We start from the raw sequence: 14199 nt of genomic DNA, 5'->3' as shown, positions 1-14199 counted from the left end.
GACCCCTTCAAGGCTCGGGCGCCGGACCCCACTCCACCTGGACAGCAAGACTAGAGGCTATGGTGCAGCTTGTTTGGAGTTTGTCATTGTGGTTTATCTTTGGAGGTATATGTTTGTCTCTTCATGAGACCACTTTGTAAACGTTGGTTACTCCTTTTGTATACCATCGGTAGCCCTTTTCTAATGATGTTTAGTTTATTCCATCAATGTGTTAGAATAATATTCTATCAAGTTGAATTGAAAATATTAATACTCCCTCCGTCCATTTATTGGGTTCGTTTAAGCAAAAAAAATTTTCCAAGAGTCGGCTTCGTTTAAGAGAGGGGACCACGGTTTCACGTCCTCCCATGCGCTCGCGACTCCTCGTTCGTAACCCGGCATTAGATGCGCGTCATCCTTCCGTTGCGTCAAATACCCCCTCCGTTTCCTCCCGTTAGCGCTGCTAGGTTTCCACAACAGAACACCACGGCCCCGAGTGGCTGAACGCCGCCGCGCCGAGTTGCTGCACGTAGTGAGGGAAGGAGATTCTGGGATTGCCTGGACGTAGTGATCCTCCAACGCAACTTATATAGGCCATGGCAACGTGAAAACGAATTTGCTAGATGGTGGGCGTTGAAAGATTGATTTCTTTTGGTGTAGGCGGCAATAGAAGAAAGTGCGAAATTTTTGATTTTGGGCCGCTGAATTTGGCAGGTGATTGTGGCGCCAGACAGTGCATGGGCGCGGGGTCACAGAGTATGGAAATTTTCCTTCCCTGACCGCGCGGTGCTGCCTTCTAAAGAGCGCGATAACGGGCGCGCGGCCGGGCTAATGACGTTTTAGCGGACGTTTTAGTGGGGAAGTGCAACGGTTTCACCAGAGCAGCGATTAAATGCAAAGCGGGCGTGCCTTTGCGGCTCCTTGGTCATTACGCGGAGGGTTAAGGCGAACCCAATAAATGGACGGAGGGAGTATTTGTTTGTTAAATTGTAGATCACAAACTACCATGTGTCATAGCGTGGGCATCGTAAGGGCACTCACAATGCAGACTCTATCATAGAGTCTAAAGTTATTTATTATCTCGAACAATATAGATTTAGAGTCTAAATAAGACTTGGAGTCTTATTTTTTCTACCTCTTTCTTCAATAAATATGCTGCCACATCAGTAAAATACCATAAATAATATGTAATTAATTATCTTTGGAGTGAGGGGGGTTTAAATTCGGATTAAGGGGGTGTTTAGTTCTCCATAGAATCCAAAATACAAAATGCCAACTACTTTGGAGTGATGAAATATAAAATGCCAAAATTTTCAGGATCATGTTTAGTTCCATCCAAAATACAGAATTTATTGTCCTCATGAAGCCTTTTGAGACTCATTTTGGGTTTTTTTTAACTCTTGAGGCCAAAATCCAAAATGGAGAATAACTACTTTTTGCCAAAAATTTTGCATGGTGTTTAATTCCATTTTGCAAAATGATGAACCAAAACCCAATTTTTTTGAGAAAAAATAGGAACTAAACACCCCCTAATTTGATCCCATCCCCGTCTCCTAATAATAAAAAGGCAAATTTTGAGCTTTTTTTGTCTGGATATTTTTAGTCTGCCCTTCCAAATTATATTTAAATATGTTTATATTTTTATCTATCTCTTCTCTAATATTTAATTGTGAAAATTTCAGTCTGCCCAATTTTCTATCCGTTACCCACGCTAGTTTTTTTCTTTACTGTCTCCGTCACCATATAGTGCTGTCATATGTCCCTCTTGTCTTTTTTTAGCCGGTGGTCTGCTTTCACACCACGTCCCAAACCTTGAGCATCTTTGCCGACAACCCCGTTCAGCGACAGCGACATGGCGCAGCGGCGCCCCGCCACCAGCTCGTGGGGTGGCACCCAGTCCACAGAGTCGTCTTCGTAGAGCTCCGACCAGACGCCTCCTGCGCCGTAGTGGTAGCTAGGTCGGTACTCACTACCCAAGATCTTGGACCAGTCGGGGATCTTCATCTGGCAGCAACCCTTGCGCGGCCATGCCGTTCAGGCCAGCTTCACTAGCGACGCCTTCTGCTCGGCTAGAAACTAGCCCGCCCTCACCAGCTCGGGAGGCTCGAACGCGCCCCAGATATGCAACTCATCGAAGTCCTCGCCCGCGCCACCGGCGGCGGCTGGTGGGCTCACTGTTGATACGACGACGCCATGTGGCGCCTACGCGAAGTGGAGATACACGCGTGAAGTGGGTGTGGGTCTAGCCTATATTAGGACTCCTACTCCATATTGGTTTAGACGCAAGTTATTCTAACTCGTATGAGCACGATTTATATATATAAGTCCAGATAAAAGAAACTCTCCATCATTCGGTAGTTAGAGGAAGACTGACTAAAAAATGGATGGACAAAAAAAAGCCTAAAATTTTACCAATTATGTAATAGAGATATAAATATAAATTTAATAGCTTTTTTTCTCCCGTTGCAACGCACGAGCATTTTTGCTAGTATATATATATATATATATATATATATTAAATTTTTCCTACTGCCTGGGAGTAGTTACTCTCTCTCCGAACCATACACAGCGAGCGTGCGGACTCTCTTAGCGGGTCACAAACTAGACCCGATAAACATATATACGTCCACAACGAATCGGTGTTTCATAAATCGAGATTTTTTTAAAATCATTATTATCTGGATATAGCGTCCTGCATCTTGAAACCTCGACTCCTCTCCTACCAGCCGCCGCCACCTCCTCGATCTCGTCCTTCAGGCTACGCCGGAGCTGCGAGCGCCTCCTCCGTCGAGCGGACCGCGCGAGCACGCCACAGTCCAAGGTTTGCGTTTGCCGAGCGGGTCAAGAACCTCTCACCATCTGGCGCCACAGTCCCGCCGCTCAAGAACATACGCCGCCTGCGTTGTCCCTGGCGCCGACCTGCCTCTTAGGATTCCATGCATCGTCCCGGGCGCAAAAAGATCGCCCGCGCCTCTCACCATCTGGCGCGACGCCATCCACTTCATGGCAATGCACAGCAGCGCAGGAGACAGGGGCGTCGGCATGCCCTAATGTACACCAGCCGACGGCGAGGTAGAGCTCCTCGTCCTCCTGGTCTCTCATTTGTCCTCCCCAGATCCTGTAGGCGGCTTGCAGGTGCAGGATGGAGCTCCCTAGTGAGTCCTCTTATTTTTGCATTTTTCATTGATCTGGCTACGTGTGCATCGCTTTCTTTTCTCGTTGTGGCTCCTTGAACAGGTTGGATCGGAAGGGAGATCCAGCAGAACCAGATTGAATCAGAAGGGAGGTCCAACTTGCGTTAATCTATTTCTTTTCCGGCTATGCCTTCTTGAACGGATTCCAGATTTTATGCAGTGAATATGATGGATACAGATTCCACAAGGATTTTGAAGCATTGATTTTTTTTTCACCACCAGTTTCAGATCGGATCAGAGATTATTGTGCTCCATTTACTCGAGGAACTGGAGTAGTAACGTACTAGAATACTACTAATTTGTTGATTCTAAACCACAGGATTTCTCTCACTGCTTTCAGATGTTACTGCTCCAAGAATCATCGGCAATCGTAGGATGAATGTGCATGATGCACTCTCAATTCAGAATTATAGTATCACTTGATACTTTTAGACTAGAGTTTCACTAGATACATGATCTGTACATTATACTTTAAATATTATATTCCAGCTTAATAGTATAGACATACTCCCTTGCATGTTTCTACTCATAGTACCCGTTTACGCATTTTAGCAGTCCTGTATGGACGTGTATGCATTTGTACTCATGCTCCTTTTTTTAATGACACCTACTGACGTATGTATACTTAATCCTGCTACATACGCACTTATACTATCTAAATTTTGGCGTATGTATTTATACTTCATTCAAGAAAAGAATGTTACTCTTCTAAAAAGTATGTACAGATACTCCATTCCAAAATATATGCATAAATACGCCGATTGTGTGGTTTAACTATACACTTGTACTATCTAAATATTGTTGTATGTATGCATACTCTATTTCAAAAAGTATATGTAAATACTTTATTTCTAAAAAGTATGTACAAATAGTATGTATGCATACTCTATTCCAAAAGTATGTATAAATACTCTACTTCCTTTCAAAAAGAATGAATACGAGGTACTTCTTTTAATAAATGTATACACATATACTCCTTTTAAAAAAAGTATGAATATGTACTCCTTTTATATACTAATAAAGTATGAATGCATACTTAAAAATAATGTATGAATAAATTATAATGTGTAGCCCCGCACATGCACAGACATATATACTAAACCTTCCCACGTATGTCAAAAGCAAAAAGTTAAACAACTAGATCCATTTTCTTTGAAAAATATCAGCATGCATGCATCCGCTGATTTTTTTTTTCATATACATGCGTACATGCACAACCCCCGCACTCTAAACCCGTTAGATACAAACAAAACCCGTTAGCTTCCCCTAATCTGGCAACAGTGCATATATATATATATATATATATATATATATATATATATATATATATATATATATATATATATATATATATATATATATATATATATATATATATATATATATATATATATATATGGGAAACTCCATTCTACACGTACGTGTAGCTACTCCGATTCCTTTCCGTCGCTCACCACCGATGTGGGCCGGTTCTCCACAGAAATTGCCCTCTTATCTGGTTTATCGGGTTTAGTAGCAGATCCTCACCCGTTAGACTATATATTCATATACTCCGTATACAACATCCTGCATCGGAGGCCCTCTTGAGCCTCTCCCAGTAGCCGCCGCCACCACCACCTCTTCCCTTCCTCCTCTCGATCTTGTGGCACCGCCGGCGCTGCAACTACCTCCTCCATCAAGCGGCCTGTGCAAGCACGCAAGATTCTCAGCCCCTACCGAGCAGCACCTTGCCGGAGTTCGGCGTTGCCATGCCGCTCAAGATCCGGCGCTGCCTGCATCGTCCCCGATGGCAGATCCAGTGGCGCTCGCTCCTGGGTCTTGGCAGTGGGGTCCCCTCCCAATCAACATCGTAGAGAGAGCGGTGCTATGTGGTTGACGACGGCCCCTTCCCAGTAGTCAGCGCACGGCACCCTGACGCCGGCATGGCTTTCCTCCTTGTTGAAGCTCGTGGATTTGTTACTAGTCTTGGTCGGTTGGTCCTGTTCATCAATCTTGCATTTGCAGGGCATGTCCTGCTCTCGGAAATTTTTTTCTCTAATCTTCTTCATACACGACGACGGCAAGTTCGATGTGTTTGTGACAGTTAGCGCAATGCAATGTGAGACAGCATGTGTGTTTGGCCACGGAAGTTGTATCGATTAATCGATGTGATTTTGACATTGAGGTATGGCCATATGCATGGCAAGTATGAGTGCATTCCATATAATATAATTTCCTGTTTCCTTTAATTTCCAAGTCGGGTTCTCAATCTGTTCGTGCTTAGTGAACAGTTCATATACATATAATAAGGTCCAACTGATGTTTTGGTATTTTCAGGTTATCTTTTAGAAAATAGCTAGTATCTCTGCATACATTTTCAATAAGTGTATTATTGAATACTTCTTCACTAATTAGAGTATCAGTTGAGGATTAAAATAATGGTTTTCCAATATGTATATGCAGGAGCAGGAAGAATCGTTACCGTGGCCTAATTGCTGGCTGCATATCATGTTATGTATGAATAAATGAAGTTTCTCTTGGACTAATTTGTCACAATAATTTTCAGATAATTGTTTTTTGAATATGCCTGTCGGAAAGACTCACCATACTGTTGGGAGTATGTTTTGGACATACACTTTTTTTAAGTTTTTCAGGGAGGGATTTTGTAATTAAATGTTTTGTATAGCCTGAAACATAGTATGTGTATACTATCTAGCTTGCAGAGTATATAGGTATGTAAGCACTCTGTTAAAAATTTGTCTCAAAAATTTGTACAAGTACTCCCTTTTAGAACATAGTATGTGTATATACTAGCTTGCAGAGTATATAGGTATGTAAGCATACTGTCAAAAATTTGTGTCAAAAATTTGTACAGGTACTCCCGTGTAGAAGGTATGCAAGGGTACTCTTTTTTTTAAAAAAAAGAACTCATATAGTATACACATACCCTTATTGAAAATTGGTATATGCACATACCATCTTCTCTAAACAATAAGTGTATTTATCAAAGTATTAAAATAGTATGTAGATATACTCCCTTGTCACGTAAAGTATATATCATTTACTCAGTATGAATACATATATCCTTTTAAAAACTAGTACAAATACCCTTTTGTCACGTAAAGTATATGTATATACTCAGTATGAATGCATACGTCATTTTATAAAACTAGTATATGTACAGATACAATATTTTAAAAAGTGTATAAATACTCTATTAAACAAAGTATAAATACATATAGCAATCACCACAAGAAGTATGCATGAATACTTTATTTTAAAAAAACTCATATACGTACATATTAAAAAGGGGAACTACGGTCTACGGCCAAGAAAGAATCCCGTGATTAGCGCCTCCTTTTATTTAATTTCCTGTAGATACACGCATGCTCCGTATTCGGTTCCAAACCCGTTAGCTCCAGCACCAGCCCATTAACATAGGTTCGCACGGACTACCTGCACCGTGTGCTTATACTCGCAGGTGCGAGTAGCTACTCGCACGAGTAAACAAAATGTGTCCTATATATATATATATATATATATATATATATATATATATATATATATATATATAGCTTTTTCAGTATATCTATGTCTAAGTTTAGGGAAAAAAGATATACGATATGTCTATAAAAACAAACTGATATAAATTAGATTAGAGGGAGTATCTGATTTTTATTAGCTTTTTTTTTCTGAGAAGGAGATTTTTATTAACTTTTAGTAATTGTTATGAGTACGTGGGCCGATATGTATCTACTGGATACGGCCCAACCAGCCCAACAAGCAGCGGTCAGCACGGCAGAAGCCTACCCAGTAACCACCCCGACCAAGTCACCCCGACTCCGACTACTTCGCGCCGCCTCCCGCACTCGCGCAGGTACCGCCGACGAAGCAGCGGGAGGAGCTTGGGCCGCAGCTTGCCGGCCGCCGGCGACGAGTAATCCCCCCCCCCCCTCTGCAAACTGCCGCTACGCGCGAGAAAGCCACCACGGCACCTGCGGGACTGGGGACAGGGGAGAAAACCGGGCGGCATAGCATGGATCCGGCCACCTCCGGGCTCCGGCGAGTGGTATCCGGTGAGTTTATCGCCTTCCGGCCTTCCTCATTGTGGATCTATCCAGTATGCAGTAGATGGCATCTCCAAATTTGAGTAGTGAAGTGATAGTGCTGCTTTTCCTAAAAAAAAGTGATAGTGCTGCTGCGAATGCTACTGTCTATAGGATCATGTCACCGTTCCGGAGAGGCCTAGAATTGGTGGAGAGAATGTTTTACGGAGATGCAAATGTTCTCCGATGCAAAATCTCTAGCTGCACTAGAGTTGAGACACATTTGCTGCAAAATCAGGATGGGGCATAATTGAATGTACAAGGGACTTCTATTGTGAACTGTCAAAAGTGCCCATACGTGGGTGTACATATTATTACATGGTCATTTGGACGACTTCAGGTTGGAAAACTATTAATAATCGCATCATGGGTTAGGATTCATCTTTGGACTCTATTCCTGGACGTACGTTAGCCACTCTGACTTACATGAGCACGAGAGAATTAAAGATTTATTATGTAACGATTACATTATATTTTCATATTTATTTTAGGATTGCATACTTTGTAGTTTGTACCACATCATGGCTAGCTAGTTAGATGTGCTGCTCTAACTTATACAGACATGTGATAGAGTGACTTACCAATATAAAATTATCTATGCTTTTTAAATAATATTAATATATAAATTTAGATTAATTTATTTTTGGATAGATTGAGACATGGTCAAGTGTTCTAAATGGATTGTAGTTAGATGGACATGCCATAAATTTAATTTAACTCATATATAATTTTTACGTTGAGTTTGTGTGGATCACGATGGTGCATGATGGTGCATGCGGATGTACACCAATCGACTTGTACCTGTTGTCTAGGATGACCATATGAACTTGCATCAGTTGTAGATTAGAGTGAAAACCGAGTAGTTTTCATGTACACTATAATACGTTTTCTTGACAAATTGCCATATCCGCAGATGCTTATCCTTCGGATCCTGATACATGTATCCGTATCTGTGCTGCCGCCTGATTGACGAGACGGACAAGGAGGTGAGAACTAAGGAAGACGATGGAGTGGTCGCCGCCATCGACATCACCGTCACCGTCGCTGGTGGTGCGCAGTCCCAGGCAGACGGTTAGCCTGATACGCAACCGCCGACCCCACCGTGATTGGGCCCCCTCCACCAGGTCCCCCTCCTTTGCCGCCCGCGACCATGGCCCCAAGCCATCGGAGGTGTACGGCTTCGTCGGATCCATCACCACCGTCATCGCCACCGCCGTCTACCTCGCCTGGGCATACACGCCCGAGCCAGTCCTCCGGTCTGTCGGCATCACCTACTACCCTAGCAAGTATGACACACTACTCTTCTCCCCATCGCCCCGAGAAATTTGTGATTATAGGATTCCCATGGCCTTTTCTTCTTTCGTTTTTGGTCCTTGTTCTTGTTCATTCCTAATAAAATTCTATATCAGCAGCACTGGGTTAGACAGTTAGACACTGGATGGTTGCAATTTTGATAAAATCAAATGAAACCTGAATTTCATTAATGCGTGGCATCCATACTTTGCTGCTTGTATCTTATTATTATATATAGGTTAAAAAACTGCTCGATTTGGATGGGTGTTTCTTGCAGTAGCTGATTGCAAGGCTTGCTTTCGTTCAGGTATTGGGCACTGGCTGTGCCATCGTTCTTGATTGTGGCCGTGGTGCTGTCCATGGGTATCTACATGGGTCTCAACTTCGTTGCCACTCCTCCACCAACTTCCTGCGGTACTATCTTCGGTGAGACTGAATTCCCTTCGTCCTTCAAATGATTGAATTGTTTTGCAAATTCTTGTTTCTACATATTGCCCTTTTCATCTTGTTGCAATGATTTGTTTGGCAGATGAAAATAGTCGGGAGCGCACAACGTTTTCTCCTGCAATTGAGGAGGAGACGCCCATTGAACCCATATCAGACATTAGTATTGATCAGATCAACAATCTTATGTTTGGTGATAGGTGATTTCTCCAGGTGGAATATGAGTTTACCATGGAGCTTCAGATTGGAAAGAGTAGCAACACAAAGGTTCCATGACAACCAAACTTTCCTATGGCCCGCACAAGCGATTGAGACTTGAGAGCCCCATTGAACACATTTTCAGACATTAGCATTGATCAGATGAGACGATGATTACTCTAGATGGAGTTTGAGTTTACAATAGAGTGCCAGATTGGAAACAATGGAAACATGAAGAAAGAATCCACATCACGTGAACTTTCATATTGCCTGCAAGCATAACCAACCGAGGAACTCGATCCTTCGGCTTTTCTTTTCTTTTCTTTTCTTTTTCTTTTGAAGGAACCCCCGGCAGCCCTTTGTGTTGTGGTAATGTGATACACTGTATTAGATTAGTAGTGCATTTCTGTTGTTGTTGCTGCTGTGGTGGAGCTTGCATTTGCGTGCACAAACTCTTTTTTTTTTTAATTGAAAGGCTTCGTCCACTTCTGTGATGTCTTTCATTGAAAGTCCCTACCATTTTCCCACTCTTTTTTGTTTGATCGTGGATGGAATAAGTTAATCCATTACCACTTCAGGGTCTGCTTGTTAGCTCCAGTCCTGGTTTCTCCAAATGAGCTCTACCAAACATTTTGTACAAGAAGCTGTTTTTTTTTTAATAAAAAGAATGAGTAACTGGAGCCATTTTGGAGGAACCATCAAGACAGCTCCAGCTCTTCAGAAGCCCAAACACCAGTATAAGCAACAGTAATTCACCAGTATAAGCAACAGTAATTGAGTCTTTCCTTTAAATCTGTGGTAATGCATCACTTCATCTGGATTTGCGTTGATGTATTCTTGAGCGATGATATGGCACCGCGTTCCTAGACATACGCTATTGTACAGTATGCCTCAAAAAATATTTAAGTTGACACTCCTAAGGATGAAAACGGTCGAAAACGGAATTACAATGTAGAAAACGGGTACGGAATATTTCTATATTTTAGCAATTAAAGAGTATAAAAAATAAACAAAAATGGTTGTGAAACCAACTGAAACTGACAAAGTTTTATGTTTAACAAAATTCGAAAACGGTTTTATAATATAGAAAACGAAAGCGGTCGGTACGGAATATTTCTTTACGTTGACAAAAAAAATCAGACATTGTTTTCTTTAACATTAAAATAACCCAAATGCTTCGATAAGATAAATCGCCACACTCAATTTCCACAGGCAGTCTCGACAGTCAATAAAATCTGTCAACAGGCAATTCAACCATGCCCTCCCTCTAGTTGCTCCGGAAGTAAAAGTCACCACAACTCAATCGCGGTGACCTGACCTTGGTAACCCGAACCTTTCGTACAAAGGTCTGGGGAAAAAGCTAAGTTGATGCAATTTGGTTCTGTGAAACATGTGTGCATGAACTGACCCGATGCGGAGGACCCCCGAGAAGCGGACGCCGATCGCAAGTGATCGACGGAGGATTCGGAGCCTTTGACTGAGGCAAGGCGGAGAACCTCAAGTGGCGGGCGCCAATCCTTCGGCAGCTGGTCGGCGGAGGATCCGCAGCTTTTGGCGGAGGCTCGGCAAAGGTCCGGGTTGCGTTAGGGTTAGAATCCCAGCATGTTGACTTGTAAAATGTTCGTGATTAGGAATTATTCAAGTAGTCTTGTAGGTCGCAGGTAGGGGGGGGGCGAAATATGCTGGAATATTCCGTCACCGTCACAGGCTATTTCAGTAATGAATATTAGTCAGAATCCACGCCCTATATAAAAGGGTTGTAAATGCTCCTCTGGAAGTTAGTTGGAAGCAGTTTATTGAAGCCTTTATTGTTCTAGGGTTTCGTGCTTCCTCTCGTGCGTTAGGTAACCTAGGCCCCTACAGCAGCGAGTGGGAGGCCATCCCTAACCACTGCTGGCGAAGGCGAATCGAGCCTAATATATAGCAAAAAATCTTAAAATTAATTACCTGACTGCTTTAATATCCGTGCAAATCTTTTGAGGACCACCGGAACAAAACTCTTTACAAGGTTGCAAAACAATTCGACTGCCAATAACTACGGTGGGTCATGAGGTCATCAACCTTTGCTTTGCTTTGCTTTGAGATCTAGCAAAATAATTTTACAGATCAAAACATAACTGATTCATAATTTGAACAGATGACCTCGGTCAAGGTTAAATAAATATTGAGATTCGAAACATTTGGGTCAAATTTTGCGCCCGTAACCGATCATATACGAGCTTTACTGGCAGAGTCTCTCTTTCACCAAAAATGTTATTCAGAACGAAGAGTCAACATTGGAGTCCACTGCCATCGTGCCGCCCGTCGATCAGCAAAGTTGGCTTTGAGCATATAGGCCATAATCAAGACGATCAAGTCTCGTCATTTTGTTTCACCATTGGCGGCGGCAGCAGCAGGAGGAGCCGTGGATTCCTTGCCCAGCTCTTCATCCGTGGGCACAGGCACAGCACGAACAGGAGCAGGTGCAGCAGCAGCAGCTTCCTTCTCCTGTGCTTCTCTCGCTTTGCCCCAGAGCACCATGTACAGCCCAGCCACGATCAGCACCGCGCCGAGCACGCTGCAGAGGCGGCGGGAGAAAGCCAAGTAAAGCCGAGGCACAGCAGCAAGCAAGCAGGATCACATTCACAGGGGCATCGCGTACATGCCGAGGTGCAGTGTCTCGTCGAGGAAGATGGAGCTGAGCACGGCGACGAAGACGATGATGAGCGGGCCGAACATGGCCACGTAGAGCGGCCCCCGCTTCCGCAGGCACCACGACATGAGCGGGAACGCCAAGCCGGACGCCACGACGCCCTGCATTCAGAGACCAGGAATCAATCAATCAAGAAACGATCGATGTCGTCCTCACAGATCAAGAGAAACGACGATTCCATCACTTTGTCTTCTTTCTCACCGCGTAGGCGGACGAGTAGAGCCTGACGTCGAGGCCGAGCCGCCAGTGCGGCGAGTCCCTGCGGAAGCAGAGCGCGAGCAGCGCCGACTGGACGGCGCCGGAGAGGCACACCAGCGCGGCGATGGAGTAGTGGCACGGGAACACCTCCCCGACTTTGGCCTGGATGGACAGCCAGATGGCGTAGCTGAAGCAGCTGGTGATGGCGAGGAACGAGCCGACGATCCGCGCGGCGGTCGTCGTCGTCCCAGCATGGCCGCCGCCGCCGCCGTGCTGGGCGTGGGCGTCTCTGAGCCCGCCGGCCGTGAGCGCGAGGCGGTGCATGAACCCGATCTCGGGGCCCCTGTAGAAGGTGACCAGCATCGCGCCGCCGAGGCCGACCAGCGTGCCCGCCAGCTTCGCTCGCCCACTGGCCTTGCCAAGCTTCACCATCTCCTGCCTGTATTGCAAAGATACATATATACATATATATATGATGGTGAGATCGGTGCGTGAAGAACTGAAAATGATTGGGAGGTGATGGACAGACGATCCGGTGACCTGGTCAAGATTGCGACGATGAATGTGGACTGAGGAGTGAGGTTGCTGAGAGCTGTGACGATGGTCGTGGAGTTCGTCAGCTTCATGGCAAGCACTAGCAAGTTCTGGTTTATTGCGATTCTGCATTATTTGTGTGATTGTGTCAACAAGCTTGTAAGTGAAACACAGAGTAGAGTTTACAACTGGCCAAAACTAAAATCACCCAAAGAAGAAATGATGTCAACAGTTACCCAAAAAGACCACACAGGAACAACCCTAGCACCACCTTCATGGTGAGTGGTGGCCGTTTCTTCCTGCAGGACAGGAAGCACAAGGCGCTTGCTTATTAGTAGAGATTACAGTAATAATACTCGTATGAAAACAAAGTATTGAAAGTGGACATGTCCAAATTAAGGCCATGACCAATTGTTTGTCTAGTCCTCTCTCTTCTGTCCGTCTGTCTAAATAATGTATGGTTTAAGGAATTGAGAATAAAGTAACACGAAAGACAAAAGGCTGCTCCTGTACTTTGAATTTCAAGAAAAATATGCAATCCATGATGGGTACCGCTCTATTCGCTCGGCTTAGAAGTCACGAGAGAAAGTATTGTTTGCTGATTTGTTGTGAGAAATAGCAGACAAATTTGATAGACGAGCGGGACACACATTCTACCACTGTCGACGAGAATCTATCGTAGCGCAAATGTGAGAGCATGATGGTCAGGACTGTTCATTTGGCACGATCACGCGCGTACGTTCGTTCCTGACTGCACGCACACACGTTGGCGGCGCATGCACTTGTTGGCAACAGCACGTTACCTCTCGAGGAGGAAGGCGAGCGGGCAGAGGAAGGCGGTGGCGAACATGAGGCGGTAGGCGACGAGGACGCGGACGTCCATGCCGTCGTCCAGCGCCAGCTTGATGAAGATCTGCAGCGCCGAGAACACGAACTCCACCGCCACCATGGCCATCGCCGGCTTCGCGCGGTGCACCACCCCCATGCCACTTCAATTCCTCTCCGGCGCGCGCCCAAATGTAAGGGAGAACAAGACCACCAAGTCCACGAGACGTGAACGACGCCAAGCAAGCAGAGCAGAGCAGAGCAGCTGGCCGGGTGTGCTAGTACTATATAAGTAGTCCAGTCATCCTACCCTGGGACAGGATCGGAGGGGCCTTTTTGTCTTGTCACCAGGCGCCGGTTTCCTCGGTGTGTCGTCGCGAACGAGGCATGGCATGACATGTCGCGAGAACCGATCGGCTGCACCACACCTCGGAGGATCGATGGATGACGTCCCTGACGACATCGTCTTGTTTGTTTGGCTGATAAGTCATGACAGAAATTATTGGCTGATTTGTTGTGAGAGAAAAATACGCTCGCTGTGCCGACCGGTGCGTTCGCAGTGCGTCAATCTATAGGTGGCTGCTGGCTTCATTCTGAGATGCGCACGGTCGTCACTGTCGCGCTCGCTGAGGACAACGCTTGGCGGTTTCCACAGCTCGGCGGCTCTGTCTCTAAATAACTGTCGCTAAAAATAATAACTTTAGTCCATGCATACATATATAGTCTAATAATATACTCTGTAGGAGACTGCAAGGCA

General features: G+C 44.7%; 2 protein-coding genes across 3 annotated transcripts; one reads left to right on the top strand and one right to left on the bottom strand.

The window, feature by feature from the left end:
* Positions 6983 to 9696, top strand: LOC8073025 (phosphatidylinositol N-acetylglucosaminyltransferase subunit P). Of its 2 annotated transcripts, none has more exons than XM_002447776.2 (4): positions 6983 to 7228; positions 8172 to 8544; positions 8859 to 8977; positions 9081 to 9696. In XM_002447776.2, the coding sequence occupies exons 2-4, from the start codon at positions 8264 to 8266 to the stop codon at positions 9197 to 9199; spliced, it is 519 nt and encodes a 172-aa protein (XP_002447821.1). In that variant the 5' UTR covers positions 6983 to 7228; positions 8172 to 8263; the 3' UTR covers positions 9200 to 9696. The 2 variants fall into 2 exon arrangements, with proteins under 2 accessions (XP_002447821.1, XP_021318285.1); XM_021462610.1 differs by lacking the exon at positions 6983 to 7228 and adding an exon at positions 7256 to 7598.
* LOC8073024 (WAT1-related protein At1g68170) lies at positions 11154 to 14113 on the bottom strand. The gene is made up of 5 exons (XM_021463580.1): positions 13421 to 14113; positions 12854 to 12916; positions 12624 to 12743; positions 12087 to 12522; positions 11154 to 11986 (listed from the first exon to the last, which is right to left on the bottom strand). Exons 1-5 carry the CDS (start codon positions 13600 to 13602, stop codon positions 11816 to 11818), a joined length of 972 nt encoding a protein of 323 aa, XP_021319255.1. The 5' UTR covers positions 13603 to 14113; the 3' UTR covers positions 11154 to 11815.

The sequence above is a fragment of the Sorghum bicolor genome, chromosome 6 (assembly GCF_000003195.3).
Source record: "Sorghum bicolor cultivar BTx623 chromosome 6, Sorghum_bicolor_NCBIv3, whole genome shotgun sequence".
NCBI classification, from domain to species: domain Eukaryota; kingdom Viridiplantae; phylum Streptophyta; class Magnoliopsida; order Poales; family Poaceae; genus Sorghum; species Sorghum bicolor.
The sequence above is the reverse complement of the archived record's forward strand: the minus strand, read 5'-3'. Positions and strand labels throughout refer to the sequence as shown.

Coding starts and splice junctions, on each gene's coding strand:
- LOC8073024 (XM_021463580.1), bottom strand. CDS start 13,602: ATGGGGGTGGTGCACCGCGCGAAGCCGGCGATGGCCATGGTGGCGGTG. Junction 12,917..13,420: donor CTCGCCTTCCTCCTCGAGAG/GTAACGTGCTGT, acceptor CCTGTCCTGCAG/GAAGAAACGGCCACCACTCA. Junction 12,744..12,853: donor TTCCTGTGTGGTCTTTTTGG/GTAACTGTTGAC, acceptor CAAATAATGCAG/AATCGCAATAAACCAGAACT.
- LOC8073025 (XM_002447776.2), top strand. CDS start 8,264: ATGGAGTGGTCGCCGCCATCGACATCACCGTCACCGTCGCTGGTGGTG. Junction 8,545..8,858: donor ATCACCTACTACCCTAGCAA/GTATGACACACT, acceptor GCTTTCGTTCAG/GTATTGGGCACTGGCTGTGC. Junction 8,978..9,080: donor TTCCTGCGGTACTATCTTCG/GTGAGACTGAAT, acceptor TTTGTTTGGCAG/ATGAAAATAGTCGGGAGCGC.